Genomic DNA, 21854 nt, shown 5'->3' with positions numbered 1-21854 from the left:
GGTGTCTCAGAAATAAGTACCGTAAATTCAGTGGTAAATAGAACTTGCAAAACCATGAAAAAAATCCAAATATTAATGGGTACACAAAAGCTTCGATTTTGCAATACAGGGCTCAAACTCAAAAGATGCAAAATTATACATTTTTGGAAAACTGCGATTACCTTTAATGAAACTTTTTGGGTAGTGAACGCCACTGGTATTTTGAAGATTAAAAAATACATTCTAATTTATGGTTCAATTCTGAATAAAAAACTCTCGTTTTTTCTGTTTCTGTCGTACGACACTTGATTGAATATAACCGCGCCATAAAACCGATTTAAATCGGGAAGGACGCCAGACTGTTGCCAAATCGCAGAGACCAAACCTAACTGTTGACGCTACTGTCATCTCGGGTTCATTCAACCAAACAATCACCATTTTTTTTTTGGATTTTCCACGTGGAATGTCAACTCAACCTCAAATGTCCTCATCAACAACCAACATAACCTGTATATTTTGAACAGGAATTTGGGRTATAAGCAGCCRCTAAATTAGAGCGTAAAAGAGCACAATACCAGCCGAATGGCTCATTTTAAGCGTTTGAACACTAAAATCTACGAGGCGAAAGGCCCTGATGTGACCCCAGATTTTATTTACTGGAAGCAGCTGACGGTGAGTTAACTAACATGTTGGGAACTTTAGGCCTGTTTTTCCTCTTATCGCTATATATCTCGATTTAGCTTCACCCGGTTTAGTCAGTATTAGATTTACGTATTTTTTCATTTCTGTTATCTCCTTTTCTTTAGTTTTACGACTGCATTATTCCTCTGTATTCTCTCTGTATGAATTTGAGCAGAACTGATAAATCATGTATGTAATAAGAACTGTTATTTTATGTTGTATTCTAGGTTGTAGACAATTCACTACTTTTCTTGAATAATAACGTTGACTGAAAATTAATAATTAAACAAATTTCAAACTGGATATTTAGACCATAAAAACAGTGTAATTTAACCTCGTTCTTCAATTACAGCAACCGGTTTTGGTCAAAGAATTCGGCCCAATCGACCATATAGATTTTTCGCCAAAGGAGCCCCATCATTTCGCAGTAACATGTTCAGTTAGGGTGCAAATTTACAACCCCATCACTAAACTTGTGACCAAAAATCTGTCGCGGTTTAGGGAAAATGCGTATGGGGCTGTATTCAGAAGCGATGGCACCCTCATTGTGGCCGGCGGCGAAGAAAAAAATATTAAAATCTTTGATGTGTCCACAAAGAGTATGTTAAGGTTTGCTGTTTACAGTGTTAAAAAGCCGAAGTTTTGCTCCTTTTTATGTTCTGTTTGTAGGTTGTTTAAGGGTCACTCCGCCCCAGTGCACAGAGTAGCTTTTGTAAATAGAGAACCACAGATAGTCTCATTTTCCGATGATAAATCTGTTAAGGTCTGGGATATTCCCACTGAAAACACTCTGCATACTTTTGAGGGACATAATGATTATATTCGGTTAGTTTCAAAACCCTCTCTAAATCAAGGAGATGTTGTTTTTTTATTTTAAGGGCAGGCCAAGTTAGTCCAGATGTTCCAAATATTGTACTGTCCGGCAGCTATGATAGTATTATCAAAATGTGGGATACGCGGACGGCTAAAGAAGTCATGACAATGGACCATAAAAGCCCTGTAGAATCCCTACTGTTCATGCCCAATGGGGGGATGTTTTTGAGCTCCGGTGGCACAGACATCAAGGTAAGTGAATCTCGAGTTCTTTTTCCTTCTGTGTACTGATCATGTGTTACATTTTAGATTTGGGATGTTTTAGCCGGAGGTAAACTAAGAGGCGCTTTAGCTCAACACCATAAAACTGTAACTTGCTTAAAGTTGGGTTCAGGTGGCAAACGATTGCTCTCTGGCAGTTTAGATAGACATGTGAAGATATATGATGTTTCCACGTTTAAGGTTTGAACATTCAGGTTTTTTTGCTGTCTTTGTAAGCTTAATTCGATTTTTTTCGAATGCAACCGTTATCGAAAAAAAAAATAGAACAAACGCATTTACTCAAATTAAAATTTAGATATCTGAAAATCTGCAAATGTTTGTTAACAAGTTCCATATTTATATAATTTTTTCGTGATACAATAACCAAGACTTAACAATTTCCATAGAAACATTACTTTTTTATACAGCACATAATAGTATTTTGCTTTTTAGGTTGTGCACACGCTGGACTTTCCTAACGCTATTCTAAGCTTGGGTATGTTTTACTCACATTTTTTAAAGGCAAAACATTTACGTTGATAATTTTCAGGAATTGCACCGGATGATTCCACGGTGGTAGCAGGCTTAAGTGATGGAGTGATCGCTGTGCAGAGGCGAAGTGAAGAAACCACATCGGAAAAACGACCGAAAAAAGTGGCCTTTAATTACAAATTCCATGACATTCTTTCCAATGTAGATGAAATTGTACCCGATTTACAGTAAGTATTTGTAGTTAGAATAATTTATAGATATTTCAACTGATTGTTTTTTGCTTGCAGAAATGAAAAAGAAGCCAAATATGATTACTACTTCAGAAAATTTGAATATGCCAAGGCTTTAAAAGCCGCCTTAATGCCCTACGTCGTAAATAAACACCCGGAAAGGACTGTGGCCGTTCTTCGGGAGCTGCAGAAAAGGAAAGGACTTCCGAAGGTGTTAAAATATAAAGACTCAAATCTCCCTAATTGGTTAACAACGATTAAGCAATTGGTTAGATTTTTTATTAGGTAAAGCGGTCTAAAGCTGTCAACTCAGCTAATTTATTAAACTTGTCTGTAACTTTTAGCCACATTACCGATCAGAGGTTTACTAGATTCCTAGTGTCCATAGCAGACGAATTTATCGATATCATAGCAGACCGGGTAGACGCTTTGCCTTCAGACATTGGTGAGTAAAAAATATGTCGATAAATGAAGAAGTTTAAGAAGAGATAGTTTAATTCGGAAGTAGGTAACAGTGGTGTGTTCTTTAGGTTTACTCTTGGTGCAATTGTACGAAGTTTTAAACCGAGAGAACAACCTCGCCATGGAGCTAGCTATGGTTGAAGGGATGATGCAAACCTTACTATATGCTCAAGTAACAGCGGAAACCGACAATGAAATCAATTATAAACTGGTTAAAACAGGTGAAAATAACGCAATTTCAGCTAAATAGATTTTATTACCATACTTTTTATTTGATGTCAGTCCTTTTTTTATTCCTTTTTATGAGCGGAATTGGGTTGCGATGCTTTATTTTTTGATATATTGTCTAACCTTAACTGGATTGCTTCCAACGTGCTGTATAGTTGTTGCAGGTCTTCTTCGCCCATTTCCAATATTGCCGCTTCCTTTTTCGTCTCATCAGTGACCTACAAAAGCATTTGATTTAAAGATTTCGATTGCAAAACTTCCATAAAGTTCGTTTATTGTCGTAAATCATGAACGAAATGAGGATTATACCTTAGTAAGGTCTAGCTGTATTTTCGCATTGGGAATCACCTGCTTATTGCCCATATCTGAAGCGACTTGCATGTTGAGTTCCCATTTTAGACTATTCAGTGTATGTCTGTCTTCAAAGGCTCCCAACTCTTTTTTAGTTTCAGCTAGCCACTGCTTGGTGAAAATCTCCGCTTTTCCTTGATCGAGGCCAATTTTCTCTACCAACTGACTTTCCAATTCGGTGGGCTTTAGAATAACTCTTCTACTTTGCTTATAGATGTAAGCGATGCTTTGCACAAGAAGCTGTAGTTGGTTTTCATCCAGCTTCAAATTGTCCTGCAGTTTCTGCAACTCAGTTTCAGTAAAGTAGTCATCGCTACTGGAATTGATTATATGGGATAGAAGGAGTTCGTATCTCTTCGTGTTCAAATTGTTTATCAAAGAAGCTCCTTGTTGTAACCTGAAATGATGTTGATAATAGAGTCTCCTAGTTGGACTGATGGAGGTGCTTTAGACCTGTTGTTTATAGTGATCCATTGTAAGTCGCTCATTTTTTATAATTATTTCCTAGTGATTATGATCATATTTTCAAGAATCTGCAAATTGTGGGATGAATATGAGGGTAAAAATTCTAAAGTTTGTTGTTGTTGTGATAGATTGACAGCTAGTGAAATACCAAACAGTGACAAAGAAGTCAATGTAAAAAAGTTATTGATGACTTGGCAATGCCCAGAAAGGCGCCTGATAAATCATGAAAATGAACTTTTTCATAAGATTAAACGCCCATGAAACAATCGGAAATTTTTTAAAAGCGTTGAACTTCTTTTAGCATTTTTCACAAAAATTTAATTTTAAGCTAAAATACTTTGAATCGTTTCGAAACTAATGTTGATAGGGCGTGCCATAGTGTATGGTTGGTTGCGCATCATATGTGTCAGCATTTGAACGTAAATAAAAAATAAACAGAAAATAATCAATTTTCTTTTCCCATCATTAGACCCGCATACATTTGCCAGCTATAAATTCCCTATCCCTATCTTTGGGCGGGCAGTCCGTAGTCGGTTTTAAGTGAGATGTTCTGCGGCCCCTTTTAAGAGCACCACCGCAGCTGTAGCAAAAAAATGACGCTCTACATTGAGGTCCTAGTGTTTGGGGCTCTGCTGGGGTTGCCTTTTTTATATGAAACCAGACCGGCCTTTTGCTATTGCCTAAAGTTTTTAGTGTATTACGCCGTTGTAATGTTAAATTCAGTTATATTGATACCAGTGTTTCTTCTGAGGCCCTGGAGTGTCTTCAACTTGGTGTAAGTACTGCTATTGTTTATGTAGGTTAGGTCAGGTTCAAATGCCTCAAATAATTAGAGTTTGAGGGCTGTTTTTATTTTGCCCAGTATGAGCCGGCCAATTGTTCATTCTGGAATGTTGCGCTGAATTTATTGAGCCCCTATAGGGGCTCAATAAAGGACTGTTGGCTATGTTTCTTTCCACTTTACAATATACTCCAAATTGAGGTGACAGGGATTGTTTAAAAAGTGGAAAGTAAGCTCCAGTTTTGGCCGAGAAAATGTTTATTTCTTGAAAGTTTTTAGCTGTTATGTACCCAGTAGGATTTCATTTTAATTTCCTTGTTTAGAGGTGCTTTTGGTGGCAGAATTTAAAATGTTTCGACAATTTCCGGCAGGACTATTTTATCGCCCCCTTTAAAAGAGCTGAGGCGAAACCAGTGAGGGTTTGAGATCTTTGCCGAATTTCTCAAATATTTCTGAGCTTCTATTTTGTTGACTTCTACTAGTTGACTGTTTATTTGAGAAAATCAAAATCTTCCGGATTTTGCCATGATCATTTTTTGTTTGTTCTTACGCTCTTATTGCAATCATATTCATATTTACTGTTTTTATGCTTAATAGTTGTACTTATACACATTTGAGTCCTAATTTGGTTTTTTTACTTGCTACGAAAATTTCACCACAGATTTCAGCAACAGTTGGTATATGTATGTTTAAAGCAAGATTGAGACATCATTTTTAAATGTGTGAACAATTTTTTATTTAACTTCGATTGGTTTAGGATTGCTTCATATTTTTGCCGTTGGATCACTCATCTGATAGGCGTTAAATGGGAGCTTAGAAACGGTGAAATCCTGGAACCCCAAGAACCGTGTATAATTGTCTCCAATCATCAAAGTTCCTTAGATATCCTGGGTAGGTTTTGCTCGACTTTAACATGAATATTTTTTCAATTGTTTGTTCTCTGGCTTATTGTATTACTTAATAATTATTTTTTTTACAGGGATGTTTCAAATATGGTCCACAATGGGCAGATGTACAGTGATAGCCAAAAAAGAGCTTTTTTGGGCTTGGCCGTTTGGAATGGCTGCATGGTTGGCGGGTCTGGTGTTCATTCCCAGAGTGAAAACCAAAGCCGAACAAGCTAAGGCCGTCATTAATGAGGCTGTGGAAAAAGTGGCTCAAGAAAAGGCAAGTTACATTTCTTCTTTAGAAAATATTCAATATTTTTACCGAAAAACTTTAAGACCAGTCAAGGTGGACGCTTTGTAGTATTTGGCAAATGTTGATGATAATTAAATCTCCCAAAATTAAAGCTAGTTAAAAAAATTGCAGAAGGCATCAGGGGGTGTACTGGAAAAATAATCAATATAATTCGATTGAAATTAGGTGCGACCACACGTAATTGTTCTCCACAGGAAATCGAAGCAGCAAAGAAACTTAGGCGCGCAGTGTATATTCAGTTACATTCTCTAATTCAATATTTAACTGAAATAAAACTTTGAAATAAAATGCGATGTTTATTTAATTCGAGTGAAGCTAAAGAGGAACTAGAACAGGAAATGTAGCAATTTATATTTGATGAACAAGACAGGGCATTATATGCCCGAATTGAACATTCGAATCTTATAATGGGGCAACTTTCTAACATTAACGGCATTTTTTTAGAAGATTTAGTATCCGACAAAACATATAACTAGTGTCCAACAATTGAATTGGGTCAATGCTTGATTAAACATTTAAGCACTGATAAATCACTTGTACTTAACAAAAATTCCTTTTCATTAATTATAAAGTTGTATTGATTATTTTATTTGAACAATCGAGGCTTTTTCTTGTCAACACCAGTAGCTACATTATTTAATAAAAATATCGATTTCCTACCGCATATCAATCATATTAAAATTAATGTTACAAAAAGGTTTGTTTGTTATTGTCGCAAGCTGTTTAAACTCGTTCCAATGGTTTTAGTTCCATATTAGTAACAAATAAGTATCGATTTTCATTGTTTTGGTCAGGCGATTAAATTCGCATACCTGCTAAAGTGACTCAATGATTATGGTATTCGAAATTGATATGTATAATTATCGAGACCACCTTTGTCAGACCTTGTAACTAGCAAGGACAGTTTTGATTGACTGAATAGCTAAATTGGAAAAGTGCGTTAGGCATATCATAACGGACGTTAAATATGTCTTATCAACTTTTTTTACTCAAATACTCAACTTTGCTATCTATGCATTAACTTAAGTATAGACTTTTGCATAAGTAACAATTCCCCCTTGGTTCAAAGGTATAATTTCCTTAAATCTATATTTAAAACGAGTAATTTACTTGGAGTATCTTCGGTATGTTCCTAGAACTATTGGAAACTACTTTAATTTCCTTATTACTTCCTTCCTTTTAGCATTATTAATCAAACATCGTCTCGCTTGATCATCAAGCGAGAATAACTGAACAAAGAGGTTCTTACGTAGATGCACAATACTTAGTACTCAGATGATAATTTTGTTATTTTGATTACAGACAAAATTATGGATATTTCCCGAAGGAACTAGGAGAAACACAGGCGAAATTCATCCATTCAAGAAGGGCGCGTTTCATTCGGCAATCTCAGCTCAATTACCAGTGATTCCCGTCGTTTTTAGCAACTACTATTTTTTGGATAGACCGAACAAGAAATTCGATCAAGGTAAACATCTAAACTGAATGCTCTAATGTCGTAAATATATCAAACTTTGAGACCTGCGGAATGGAGACCACACATTGAATGCATCTTTCAATATGAATGTGGTAGCTGGAGTTATAAGGAGATTAAAAGAAAATTTCTCATTAATCGTTCTGGCCAATTTTACCAACAAAACTATTGTCTCAATCAGTCATGTACAGGAATTGGGGGTTTTCACATCTTCTTGCAGGGCGTAAATATGTTTCACATATTTAATCTACTATTTAGTGCACATTTTTTTCTGCCTGATGGTTTGTGTGTGTATTCGGCTTTGATTTATTTAAAATCCTCAAAGTTATGTGAATAATGGCAAATATTATTTTCATTTATAAAGAACTCCTAGGTAAGTAACTGCGATTGTTTTTGCTAAAACTTGAAGTATTTGCTATAATAATTTCAAATAAAGAACGGAAATCAGTTCAAAATTGAAAATATAGGCTAAATCAAATGCTAGCGTTTTGCTTTCTGGTAAGTATTCTGTATTCTAAAAGTATTGGCCGGTAAGTAAGCGATTAATCCGTTGGTAAGCTAGCCTATCCTTACCTGTTCAATTTTGAAAAATTTTCGGAATCCCGACATTTTATGTCTAAGTATTAAGTTCGATGAATTGAAAAATTCGGATCGAAAAGATACTTAAGTTTATATAAGTATTATTGGTGATTCTTCATCTATGTTAATATCTATTATTTGCTCATATACTTGGAATTTTGAGTCAAAGTCGTGTTCTAACAAATTATGTATCCAGTAAACTTATCTGGCCTTGTTCAGATTGACCCTGATTATTCCAATTTCTTATTTTGTGCTGATAATTACAAAAGGATTTCTGGGTGTTTCCAGTGAAACGAGCAACTACGTGAGCGGCAAGTTATGCTTTGCATCAGCATAACTTGCGGCAAAAAAGTACACCTTTTGGTTTCATAACATCTCCAAAACCGTTTGCTCAAAAAATTACACGCTACATCTTAAACGATTTTATTCTTTTCATCATGCGCATCAATTTAGAGCTTGAACTCATTTGTCTAGGTGTGGTAATAGTGAAAGTCCTCGAACCTTTAAGTACAAAAGGCCTCACACTAGATGATGTGGAAAAGTTCACGGATCTGGTGTATGAAAAAATGTCACAAGCTTTTCACCAGATCAACAAAGAAGCTCTAATTCATCGAGAGTCCAGCAAACATAGCGCTTCCAATTTCACTCTACTGAAGTGATTTTACAGCGCTGGTTAAACAAAAACTCAAGCTTCAGTCGTTTAAATCTGAATATCGTTAACCTGAGAAATTATTGTGTATGTATTTGTTTTTGTGTTTATGTTTTTACCTCTCTTGACTGTATGCCATATTATTTTTTGCGACAACGAATGGTCTCAAGTTAAAATAGTGAAACGGAACGGCAAAATTATCAAAGGTTTGGTTGAAAGTTAAGACTGAACAAGAAGGGCCTAGATGCTAGACTTTCAATCTTTTTGATAATGTCTGTATTTCTCTATCGCTAGAGCGACTCATACATAGAGTTTCTATTTCATTTAATTTTAAACTACGATAAACCAAAGTTATTTTAAACTAGCTGACAGCATTCCTAAACGTTTCTCTAGGCATAAGAAAAGACATTTTATATTCGTTTTATGTTTAGACTGTTCTATAGTAGGCCTAAGTTTTTTTGAATTATATTATGAACATTTCAGTTTTGGGGCATAATAGTTAAGAATGATACATAAGTCTCCATAGTTTCTGGGAAGATAATGACATTCTTACATAAGGTAGATTTTTTCACTAATAGATCAAAACCAAAAAGGCATTGCCTTGATTATGCTTTCATAAGAGCGCATTAAGTTTATGTTCCATCATATAGGAAGCCATTGTTCGCACATTTTTGGTTTGTTCTAGTTAAACGCTTTTAAAATCGTGCCATGTATAAGTGCTTATTAAAACTGATATTTCTTGCGTTCTTTACCTGATAACAGTTTTCAACTTCAAACGTATTATTAGTTTAACGTTGTATTTATGTGTAGTGATTTTGATGTCCTAAGCAAATAACCGATAATCCATTTTACGATGCCTACAAGCTGTTTAAATTAATTGTTTATCAGTATCGCTTGTTGCATACAGACGGTTATAGTTTTTGTACTTTCGCTTTGAGCATTCGTTTCAGGCACAAATTGATTTTTCTGTTATTTAATATCGAATTTCTAGTCTTAGTCTACACTAAGTAATCTCGTTTATTGCCATTCCTGTATTGGTTGTGATCAAATCTTTTGCCAAAAATTATTATTTAGGTTGTAAGTGTTTTAGTTTTATAGAACATACCTAGTGGGTTTTCGCCTGTACTCTACGGAATTTATGTTATTGAAACAATGTTTACCGGTTCAGTTTTATATTAAAGAAGAATGAAACGTGGTCAGATTACTATTGAATTTTAAGTCGAGTATTCTGTATAGAAACTGAAGAAAATTGCTGTTACAGTCAAAATTTCACTACAGAGAGTGCAGAATATCCTTTTTGAAGTTAAATTGGGACAACAAACGTTTTGGTTTCTCCTTGAGAAATTGGGAAAAGTTTTTCGAGTGAACGAAATGTTATGCTTCTCGAGGTATATTTTTGGGAGCATTTTGCAATATTAATTTTTATCGAAGAAATCAAGAAAATTGCAATCAAAGTGAAATTTTTACTACCTACTGATCAAATATTCTCTTTAAAATTTACTAAAAATCTTACAATATTGCCGTGACCAATTTTTGAAAAGTCTGTGTGCAAACGTTCACTCACTTCCTGTGCTTTTGGAAAAATTGTTAAAAATCGACGAACAATCTGGCCAAAATTGATTGTCCTAATTTTTATCAAAAAAATGGGAATGTTTGTATGTTTTGCCGATAGCACATATTTTATAGCAATTTACTCAAATATACAGCAGCACAAGATGGAATATTTATTTTAGCAGTATGAGCTGTATTAGTACTGTTAAGGAAAACATGATTTGTTAAAATCTCTTCAGTTTTAACTCTCAAAGCAAGCAGTATTCATGGAAGTATCAGCAAGATTTTTTATTGAATGTCATCAGTTTTGTATTATTTGCTCAATAAAAAATACAAAGTTCGAACTAGCTTTTCATTTTTGTTTAAGCTAAGCGTAGATATAAATTTCCGAAGTACCGTCAGTTAATTATTTGTAGTTAATTAGTTCATCCTCTGGAAAAAACGTTAAATCGTTTCCGGAACTAAACTGTGCTAGTAATCAGCAACGACTAGTAGCAGATTTTAGAGTTTGCTTTAAGAAAAACAGCAAACTTTTCATAAAGAATCGACTGACAAAGGAGAACTGAAAACTTTCACGAATAGAATCATACCCACTAAGAGAACCGAAGATTCCGAAAAATAGACTTTCCCCTTTTTGTCTTGTGAGCTTATTGAGTTTTTTTGGGCACACAGTGCATAAAAATGGTGTAAATTAAAAGAAAAACAAAATAATACACAATTATTTTATTAATTTAGTATTTCATCATTTTACAAAACATAGAGGATAAAGTTGTTAACTTTACATATGATATATCTTTACATAAAATGGTGTATACCAGTTGGCTTTAAACTGAATTCATCGAAATTAATTTAAAACCGACTCATAAAATGTAGAATCTTAAGCTGCAATTACGGCAACCGAAAAACTGGCGGTTAAACGCTTGAAATTGCAGCTGCAAACTCTTTAGAATAATTATCTACTGAATTAATATTTTTCAAGCAAATCTTTGTCATTTCGACGAGCTTTTTTCATTGGTAAACTTTCATCATTTAGTTTTTGTTTTATTCGGATTTTTAAGCAGCTTATTAAATTGATACAAAATAATTGAAAACTGACTCATTTTGATGCTATTTCTATTTTGGTGCTCACAATAATAATTCTATTTTGGGGATTGTTCTGAATTACCGTGTATAATGATTAACCAACATCAAAAATTGCACAACGCTATCAGCGTTTACTGGGTTTTATCGTTGTTTCCTCAAGCAAATTTTTTTCAGTTGTGTCGTACAACTTTTGCTGTTTTAATTTTATTTAGTCCAAGCTCGAAGTGACAATTTTGCTCCCTTAAAAATTACAATAGACAGTAGCTTTAGGAAGACATATTTGGCGATCTCGCCTGCAGACTTAACTATATATAAACAATCATAATAGAAACCACAAAATGTGGTTTAGTACTAAAAAAATTAACTAATTGATCTGATGAATTTGTGGACAACTTATTTTTGTGTTTGCGCTTATGAGTAGATTTGGTGGTTCCCATTACAAAGTTTACAATAGTTTACATATACATGTATATTATCAAATAATCTAGTATGGTAACAAATACGAATATAGAATAATATTTTCACTTAGTTTTTTTATCTACTTTATATACTTTTTTCGTACATACAGGTTCAAAATAAGATGTTCTAGGGCAATTCACAGCTTATTCACGATTTATAAAAAGCGATTGATTCTCGATGATTGATTTTGTTTACATAGTTATTTACATTTATTTTGTGGTCAAAATATTACTTTCTTTGCTAGTATAACATTAGTGTGAGTAACAATTTTCATTAAAAATATCTGTAAATTTTTCAATAAGTTTCAAAAGTATTTTTATTGCTTGTTGGGATATGTTTGGTTCTACATTTTTAATTTATTGCAGTTTTTGCAGCAACCCTGTTAAATAACAGGAAAAATCGTTACGTTTTACACGAACGATTCTTAAACAGTACCTACAATGAATTGCATAAAGCAAAACTTGTGAGCATGTTCTTTTAGGTGCTTTACACAATATCGATATGTCTAGTTCTATACTGTATACATATATAAAATATTTAATTTACCTCAAATTTTCTATTTACTGAAACTCAAAAAAATATTCTGGCCGATTTGTTTAATTCACCACAAATTAAGCCGAGTACAGTTTGGTGGATTACAAAACAGGGATTTACTTAAACAAACAACAACAGTTGAAATAAAAGCGTTCAGGCCGTTTCAAAAGGCCGCCGCTTTACAGTTATGACCCTTTAGGGATTCAATTAATTTGTGGGGGACCTTTGTTATCTTATCTCTTGATTACCGTATTATCATTGCGCTTTTATGAGCCAGAAACACAAGCGAATCTTCATCACCGAGTGGAAGCAGGATTTTATTAATGGCGCAATTTAAAGGATTGATTTTATTGAAACAGATAAGAAGGTTCTGTACTTTTTTTACCTGATTATGTAATTTTTTAAAAAGCTGTATTAGTAACTTTTAGTTAAACTGTTTCGCATATTCTTTGCTTTGCAATTGACCAATTTTTGACTTTATTGTTTGTTCAATTAATTTATTTTTTTGCAGCTACAATTTGTAGTTCATATCTTGTCTTATTTTACTATGTTACCTAAATATGCACTCTAAGAATAATTACATGCTAATAAGATTCCTTTGTTTTCTACTAAATCCACTTGTTATAAATTATCTGTTACTCCAGTGCGATTTAACATTTTTATAGCCATCTAAATTTGAGTAGTTTTCCTAAATTGCCGGATAACAATTGCCTAAATAAATATAAACATTTCTAATATAATTCTCTAGTTTTTCGTAAATAAGCTGTGAATCGCAAATATAAATTCGCCGTAAATGATTGTTCTACAAATTTTTCAGTAAAATGGAAGAACGAGCGCAAAAAAGACAAGAGCGATCAAAGATTTCATCTGAAGTCGCTCTTTTCCTTTCACCTTATTCTTCAGCAATTCAGTTACAATTAAGAAGTGTCTCAGTCCTCAATTTAAAACATATAGTATTCGATAAATCGGGAAAACTGGCTCAAGTTTCAACTTGGTTTTTTACAAATTTCATTTTTGACTCTAAAATAATTTTTTCCATTGTATCACTGGAGCCTGGTTTCTCCTCTCCATTGACCATAAATCAGCAATATCTCAATAGGGGCGCGGTCAAAAAGCAGACTATTATATAATAATAGCCGAAGTAAAAGCAGCATATTATATGATCACAGCTACTCTTTTTGTCTGGAAACTAGTCTAAGATATGTGTAAAACTGATCACTCGCGGATTACTGCGTTAATGCTTTTCGACGAGCCCCTGTAGCAACTGAATCTTATTCCCTAAAAGTGCAAAAGCGCTGAGTAACTCGTTTTGTTGTCTTTATCATAAGAAAGTAGTTAGAAAGATAGATGGAATGAGTATCTAGAGTGTATCGGCATTTTGCTCATTCGAAATTTGTAAGACTTACATAGATACACTTTGGATATATTTCCAGTGGTACGTAAAATTAATCAGTTTCAGTATGTAATTGATGATATTTTATCATGATTTATTTACTAGTAGAGGTCATATTACTGTACTTAAAATGTGTGGCCAAAAATCGGAAATTATTAGTTGGATATCAGATTAATGGCGTGAACTACTAATTTACAAAGATGTTTTCACCTTTACGTAGGTTTGCAAATTTCGAAGTAATTATTTCTTGGATAAGTTTATTCGTAGCTGAAGGCTTATAATTCGAAGTTAATCACACTTATGGAGAAGAAGGTAATGCAACAAATTTTGCAAATGAGAATAACAATTTTGAAAATATTAAAAATATACCGCAACTGATAAAAAACTGATGAATGTTAATTATTAATTAATTGCATTTTTTATGTCTCAACGGAAAAGTAATATGAAGGAAGGTCCATTGATATGTTTTCCATATATTTCCATTAAAGTTAATCTCTGAACTGTACACAGCGTGCCTCGGTAGATTCTGAAATGCAAAGTCAATTTTACGGTTTCTTTGCAAACTTTTTCATCTCTTGGCGTTATTTTCAGTGTGCGACTGTGATCGAGAAGCGAACATTAACTAAAAAAATATTTTTCATTGATAATTTTCATCATTTGCATCACCTTTTTTTAAATGTAAGCCAAATGTCCGACAAACGGCAACAAATGTATTTTGAAATTTGATTGCTCCACAAATTATAAACGTAGGTATTTTTATTTAAGCTGTAAAATTTGGTTTTCGTTTGAACACGATATTTAAGAACACACTGAAAATTGGAATTATCCAAATCTAATAAAACATGAAAAATATCAATCAGATTCAACCCGAACGCAAAAAAATCAATGAGTGAAAGCTAATGGAAAAACCCATTTTTCTAAAAAACACCACTAAGAAAAGTTGTTAGTAAACGAATTACATTTAAGGTGAGCATATTTTCAACTTGGAACACGAGAGTGATGGAAACCAGAAAATGACCAAAATTTTCATCATTACATACCATTTTATCTCTTCCGTTGAAAAAAATTAATCTCCGTACAATCTAGGCCAACTAAAGCTAAAGTTAAAAAACTAAAGGAACTACTAACATGGAAAAATGTAGGTGAAAAACTTTCATAAAAGCAAAATAAAACTTCTGAAGAACATAAGACAAAATTTGGTTTAAAAAATATTCGTTTCTGTTATAATGAGTGTTTGAGTAGCACAGGTGATCATTGACATCGAATCTACATACATTAAGATTTAGAAAACAGTTAAATTAAATGCCAATTTGCTTGTTAGACATTACACGTAGAAATACATCCCACAACAATTCGTACATCAAGTGCATTGTTTCGTAATTTGTTTTAAAGTGAGTGATCCTTACTTTTGTATATATTACACCATTTTCTTACCATCTCAAATATAGTTATAAATATAATATATACCTAATATATCTATATTTGTTACGTAACACGAAATATATTTTTATAGATTTTCATCTTTCCGTAATAAAATGTTCTTATACTATACATTAATAAATAAAAAACAACATTTACCCTGCAAGCTAGATTTTACTCTGTAACTGAAAAGAATGCCGTTGATTTTCGGACTGTTATCAGCAAGAATGTAAGTGTTTGTAGAAATTGACTTTATCGTTACATGTATATAATCCCTAATTCTAGCCCATCGAATTTATGGTTCTATTTAACAACACTAGATATATCTAATTCCAAATAGTTCTGCCGATGTTGCGAAGCGAAACAGGTAGAATCAAAATGCAAGAACCAATCGAACCAATCGAGTCAACCGAAGAAGGCAAAAATCATTTGCAATAGAAAAATATTTTTTAAACAACCGCAATGCATAATTTTTGTCTAATAACTGAGAACGTTCCAGTTTTACAGCAGTAATATTACGAGAGAAAGCTGTAACAGTAACAGTTCAGCTACCTGTTGGATCCATTCAGCTGATGATGAAGCTGCTTCTACTGGCGATGGAGCTGCTGGAAACTCATCCACGATTATAACTGAAAAAAAATTGCAGTTTCAATTGTTTTTACGAAAAAATATTTTAATGAGTGTGGTTGTAAAAACATGTCCGGGTAGGAGAATTTGAGAATTTAGAAAGTAGTAATTTTGTCTATGAAGTTTTTGAAATAAATACGTTTTTATTATTTAAGTCTCCTTTTTCAAAATTTGTGTATTTTGTTTTAAAAATAACTTTAAAATTTGTGTTGAATAGTGTTCACTATTTTAAAAACTTCGGAATTTTGATATTGCAGAGTATTTACGGTTTAATAAAAATAATTCATAAAGTTACAGCAAAAATATTTAGGACGGAACTAGAAGAATTTGAAATGCGTGTTGCTAACCGCTTTGATGCAAAATTAAGAGCAAATGAAACTAAATCTATTTTACAAACTTTTCATTGCTGAAATGCCTGATAAACAGAAACTAATTTTAATGCGATTTGAACATAAACTTARTTTTAATGCGAAATAAAAATTAAGGAGACGAAAGCAAAATTGACAAAAAAACCCATCAAACGCTTTCTAAATTAGTTTGTTCTCTTCCAGTTGCAGTTTTTCTCATCATTACATTCTACGGATCATCATTTGCTACTGAACCTTATAAACGCTGTTAGTGCATTGATTTTTAGAGTTGCTGTTAAAGTTTATCCTTAAATTCGATGAATATCTGGTCTTTAGACCGCTGCCGATAGGAATTTGATCCTGATGTTTCGTCTGAGAATTCTCAGAAAAACTTTTGAGAGTTCATCCCGAAACGAATTCGTATCGACAGCGACCTAAACACCTGAAAATCATTGATTCTAATGAAATTTCCCTAGAAAGAATATTTTTCCATAGAAAACCATTCGAGCTTGTTATTATTTCATTCAACTGATTATTTAATGATATACCTTCTGACTATTTCACGTGTATCCACCTACAACTTCTCCCAACACTGGAAACAATCCATTGTAAAAGACTTAAGTTCAGTGCGTGTTTCACCCGTACAACGAAATGCCATTTCGAAGAATTAGCTCCCTCCCAAAACAAATACAAAGCAATTAATTTAGGAATAAATTTCCAGAATCCTAATGGTTCTTTTCCACTTTGTTTAGTTTCAAGTATCTTGTTCCCTTTACAATTTGAAACATCTTTTGGGGCGAAAGGCTTTTCACATTGGATAGACAAACAGACAGTAACTGTTCTCTGTAAATAACTGCCTGGATATTTATTTTATTTAGTTAAGTTGGAAAGGGTTTATTTACAGTGTTTTGGAGTACTTGCTGAAAATCTATTTACTTTTTTCCGCTTAAATTCGGTGGGAAGCCGCAAAATGTTAGAAAACTGTTGCTGTATAAAATTAGAAACAGTTTTAGGAGGAAAATCTTAGTTAAACACCCGATACTAGAAATTTATAGACACTCACAAAGTGGCGTTGCACCTGCAATTTACTGCGCTTTTATGTTAAAAGTTTCCCGGAAAGGACGTTTTATATTTTAGCCCACTTGAAGCTTTCTTTTTAAAATCGTTTTGGTTGCTGACGTAAGATGCAGAAAATATCACTGAAAAATAATCGAAACAAAAATGCACTCAGTTCCTGCAGTATTAAAGATGCTTACGTTCAACTGTTGCATTTCGGATATCAGCATATTTCTGCTCCTTGTTTACATATCCAGGAATGGTGGCCACACAAGTGAGCCTAAGTTTGTTATCTACGTCCCCATGTAGTTCGGAAACTTCCACGGAAATCTGCTTGATGGAGGGAGCTCTGGTTTCAAAAAAACCATGCGCATGCAATCCATTCGAATAGGATCTAGTCAGATGATCTGGAACCTAAAATCGACATTATTTGCATTAATATATTGCCAATCGTGTGTTATGAGTAAACCAACATAAATCAACATTAGTCTGATTCAAAAGTTAGTCTGAGAAAAATGAAATTTTCAACTTTTATTTTGGAAAATTCATTTCTACTCTTGAAACCTTGATTTTTTTACAACAAACTTGGTTTTTTCTTGAGTTAACTTTTGTAGATGTTTTTGCTCAGTATTTGATTTTGTTCCAAACTGCCTCGGATATTCATATGTAATTTTGAAATGAGCCCCATACCGGTGAATTTCTTTGTATTTTACTTGCGGTTTTACAAAAAAACGACGTTAACTTGAGAAAAATATTAATTCAATTTTGTGCTTCCAACAGCGCGAGCTGCATGTTTTAGAAATAGTTTTAACACGATTTATTGCAATATTATTACTTTTAATCGCTATCGTGATTGCACCTCAACTGCTTGTACCAAGGCAAGCAATTTCTAATTTATAATGACTATAATTGAAAAATGCATGCAAGAAGTTTGTAAAACAACCCCAGCAACTTTCACATAGTTTGCGTTTATTTTAATCTTTTAAATTTTTGTTCTCAATAATGTATTACTTTATTTTGGGTTAACGGATATGAAGCTGGTGAGTTTTTCGAGTTTTTGGGCCGTTGTGGTAAATAATTTCTTATTGACTTTTTTCAAGTCTTTTAAGTTTTGTGTTTATTCTCAATTACCACATTTTGCGTGAAGACTAAAAACAATCCTACATTGAGGTCCTATACAAAAAAAGTGCTAATTTTTGGGGCTCAATGCCTCAATTACTTTTGTAGCTTTCAGTCTCATCAGGTTCTCTAACTATTAGGGACAGACATAGAGGAACTCACAAGATCCGTATTATTTTTGAATATGTGCATTTTACCTGTGAACTAGAAATGTTTGAAAATTGAAGTTCTGTACACAAAAGGGCGCATTTTACGACTCTATGCTGTAATAACATCTAGAGCTTGACAGCATTGCTGGTTTTCCAAATATTAGCCGAAAACTTAGAGCCGTTTTCAAGATCTGCATTTTTTGAATTTTCGCAACTTTCACGAAAACCAAAAAATCATTAATTTTATTTTCTATCTGAAAAAGCGTCATTTTAACGGCTCTATCGTTGAAAATAATTTATTTTTGACTGACTTCAAGCAATAACCGCGCAAGAGAATTTTGCAAATTAGAAATATGGTTTGAAAAATCTTCAAATTCTTTGAGTTTAAGCATCCAGTTTTAATCTTAACTGTTCAACCATCCATTGCTTTACACAAATCAGACCAGCCTGTTCAGAAGTTATGAGTGTCCAGCACCAACAGACGAATTTGTCATTACAAGCGTTGCTGACTTTCTCCCATTGCTTGCACATAAAACTGCCCTTTGTTAAGCAATTAAATTGCAAAACACGTACATTCTCATGGACCAGTCTGCAATAGCTTCGCGTGCCAAATTTATTCCAGCTGCTACCGCTAATTATTTTCAAAGTTACGCTTGCTGAATTGCTGTGAACAGCAACCAACGGGGGTTTTATTAGGTTTCCATACAAAGATTAGCTTCTAGCTTTATCATGAATCCGTTCGGATTGAACTTATTGAGTAGGAGATTAGTTTTCAAATAATTTATTTATAAATTACCTGCTGCGTTACTAAGAATATTCTTTAATGAAACCGCAAACTTCAACTATTTTTCCACTCTTGTCACGAATTTGCCCATATGGCGCTTCACTAGCAGAGAATTGAGGGCCTGATTAGCTCAACTAGCCGAAGGGGTGCGCTCTAATTATGCGTTCCCTTGGAAAAGCTGCACAAGAACTTCGGATTTTCTTTTAAACTTTATAGAGTTGCGTATAAGGTTGGCCCTGGCCGCAATTTAATTTGCCGCCTCAGCAGTTTGTAACTCATTTTCAATTATTTTCACTTAGATAAATGGGGTTTTCCCATCACAATATGTCCATGAACAATGAAAAGTATTATCGTTCTTACAGGGTTAAACTAGAAGGTTAAGAAATATTTTATCGCTTACAAATAGATACATTTTTTATTACGAAATTGGGACATAATGGTACTTTTTCGCTTTATTTCACCATCTATTCACTGCCAGTTTTTGCATCTAAAAGTTTAAGCCATTTTAAGAGTCACATATTTTAAAAGAGTCGCTTTTTAATTGAATTTTGAACTTCACAGCCTGAAATTGAACATTTTAGGTACTTTAAATCAGAGCTCAGTTAATTTCAGTGTATGTTTAAAAAAAATTATATTGATTCTATACTGGTTTAAAAAAAATGTAATTTGTATTCCAGTAAGTGTGTAAGATATAGGGTGAGATAATTTTGTGCAAGTTTATTCATCGTAAAGTTCGACTAATAGCTAAGCAAGTTAGTTAACCGTTTAACCGAAAAACGGAGTTTGTTGCAGTTTTCCAGAAAAATTACATTGAATCAATGGTGGAAGTCAACCAAAGTGTTGATCCTTCAAGTAGATATTATATATTTTCAGTTTTAGCAGACGAAAAACGAAAATATTTCATATAAATCATATCACCTTCAATTTTCCTTCGCTGGGTAAAACGCAAATATATTTAACATAAATAAATAAGTTTAACAAATAAAAATGTTTACATAGTTCTCGTGATAAGAGAATACAAAATACTGACAAACTTTTCACATTTTCGTTCAAGTATTCGTCCTCTAAAAAGCGGTGCCCTAAAATAATATTTGCAAATATGCCCTTTCAAAGTCTGGATATTAAAAGTTTCCTTCAGTTTATACAACAAAAGCTCCGTAAACGCAAAACTAAGAACATTTTCCAAACGAAGAACTTCCATTAAGCATTTGCTGAGAACCATTATAAAACTTCAAAGTTTCATTTGTTAATTAACATTTGAAAAAGTCACGTGAAACTTCTTTTAAAAAAGCTTTTGTACATGGTATCCCATAAGCACATCATCGAAATTATACTGCGACATTCTTTGGCGCAAAAAGATGATTTTACCTGACTTTCATTAAGAAAGAATGCCTGATTTTGCTGCTTTTCATGGTCAAAGTAGTTAAAAAATTAAATGATTTCTAGTTAACAATTAGCTTTTCGTCTTTTTGTCAGCCAAATTATGTAAATTCCAAAGTGTTTCAGACTCGAAATCTTATCATAATTCATTGATAATTTTATGTAAAATTCCCCCACAGACCTCAATCAGTTAATGAAATGAAAATTTCATATTTCATTCGACTGTGAAAACTTTGTAGTTTAAACTTGACTGAGCCGGTGAAGAACAATTATCATTATAACCATAGAGAGCCTTTTAAAGTCTGGAAATTAAAAGTTTTTCCGAGTTCACATGGCGCTTCACGAACACAGAACTGAGCGTCTGGTTGGCCTAACTAGCCGAAGGGAATGCTCCAATTATGCATTTTCCTGAAAAGATTTCAGAACAACTTCCGACTCTCATTTAAACTTCATAACGTTGTCTATAAAGTTGAATTAGTTGCTGGTTGATATTGCAAGGTTTTATCTAATTGAACTTTAATTAGTCGCAGGAAAGTTGCAAATTATGTGCGGTGGTTTTCATTCTAAATGTGTGAAATTTATAGACTTTATAGGGATTTTTTCAACTCAACTTCAAAATTCTCATGTTGTATTAATAATTCCTTAATCCGATCTAAACTACATGCTAATCCTTTTAAAGTTTAGTTGCCGTCAGCGTTATCTTTTAACGGATTTTCGTTTCATTGAGGTAAATAGTCGTCCACGAAGTTTAAATGATAATGAACTATTTCAGGTTGGCTCCAGTGAAACGACAGGGGTAAGAACGATAATTCACTTTGCCTAAGTAAGTTTTGTTGGCAAGGAACTTTACACTTAACTTTTCAATTTTCTAATAAAATAATCGAGTTCGGGTGGAAAAGCGAAACTTTGAAAGCGTATTAATAATGTTTCGATTATGGCATTCAGGAATGGGTACGTTTCAAGTCGATGTAATAAGAAGCCATGGATTGATTAATCATCACTTCTCTTGGTAGCTGGAATTTTATTGTGTTCGAAATTATAATAAGTCAATACTTTTTAAGGTTTACTTTTGTATCTCATGTACCTATATATACAATTAAGGAAAGGATTGAATATAGAATCAAAGACGAATATTTTTAGCAGACATAGAGGATGAAACTAATTAAGCTCGGGTTTAAGTATCTAAAACCAGGTTTCGTTTACCGATGTTTAACTTCACTGGGTGAATCAATTTTTGAGTGAAAATTGAGTTTTAAAATTTTTATTGATGCAACGAAAATGCGATTCTTGAAAATATGTTTTTGAAGC

At 33.3% G+C, this 21854-nt stretch overlaps 3 protein-coding genes across 3 annotated transcripts; 2 read left to right on the top strand and 1 right to left on the bottom strand.

Annotated features, from left to right (window-relative positions):
- The first annotated feature begins 309 nt into the window (after positions 1-309).
- Positions 310-3182, top strand: LOC125503574 (U3 small nucleolar RNA-associated protein 15 homolog). Its single transcript, XM_048664265.1, has 10 exons — positions 310-651; positions 1013-1269; positions 1330-1485; positions 1539-1725; positions 1783-1935; positions 2188-2230; positions 2285-2453; positions 2514-2741; positions 2801-2901; positions 2987-3182. The coding sequence occupies exons 1-10, from the start codon at positions 562-564 to the stop codon at positions 3166-3168; spliced, it is 1566 nt and encodes a 521-aa protein (XP_048520222.1). The 5' UTR covers positions 310-561; the 3' UTR covers positions 3169-3182.
- LOC125503579 lies at positions 3155-4129 on the bottom strand. Its single transcript, XM_048664277.1, has 3 exons — positions 3951-4129; positions 3456-3894; positions 3155-3364 (listed from the first exon to the last, which is right to left on the bottom strand). The coding sequence occupies exons 1-3, from the start codon at positions 3983-3985 to the stop codon at positions 3209-3211; spliced, it is 630 nt and encodes a 209-aa protein (XP_048520234.1). The 5' UTR covers positions 3986-4129; the 3' UTR covers positions 3155-3208.
- Positions 4130-4423: 294 nt separating this feature from the next.
- On the top strand, positions 4424-10540 carry LOC125503577 (1-acyl-sn-glycerol-3-phosphate acyltransferase alpha-like). The gene is made up of 5 exons (XM_048664275.1): positions 4424-4737; positions 5501-5634; positions 5723-5910; positions 7246-7411; positions 8471-10540. The coding sequence occupies exons 1-5, from the start codon at positions 4556-4558 to the stop codon at positions 8653-8655; spliced, it is 855 nt and encodes a 284-aa protein (XP_048520232.1). The 5' UTR covers positions 4424-4555; the 3' UTR covers positions 8656-10540.
- Positions 10541-21854: the final 11314 nt, after the last annotated feature.

Source organism: Dendroctonus ponderosae, unplaced genomic scaffold (assembly GCF_020466585.1).
Source record: "Dendroctonus ponderosae isolate FM_Combo_2020 unplaced genomic scaffold, Dpon_F_20191213v2 Dpon_F_20191213_2, whole genome shotgun sequence".
Lineage (NCBI taxonomy): Eukaryota > Metazoa > Arthropoda > Insecta > Coleoptera > Curculionidae > Dendroctonus > Dendroctonus ponderosae.
The sequence above is the reverse complement of the archived record's forward strand: the minus strand, read 5'-3'. Positions and strand labels throughout refer to the sequence as shown.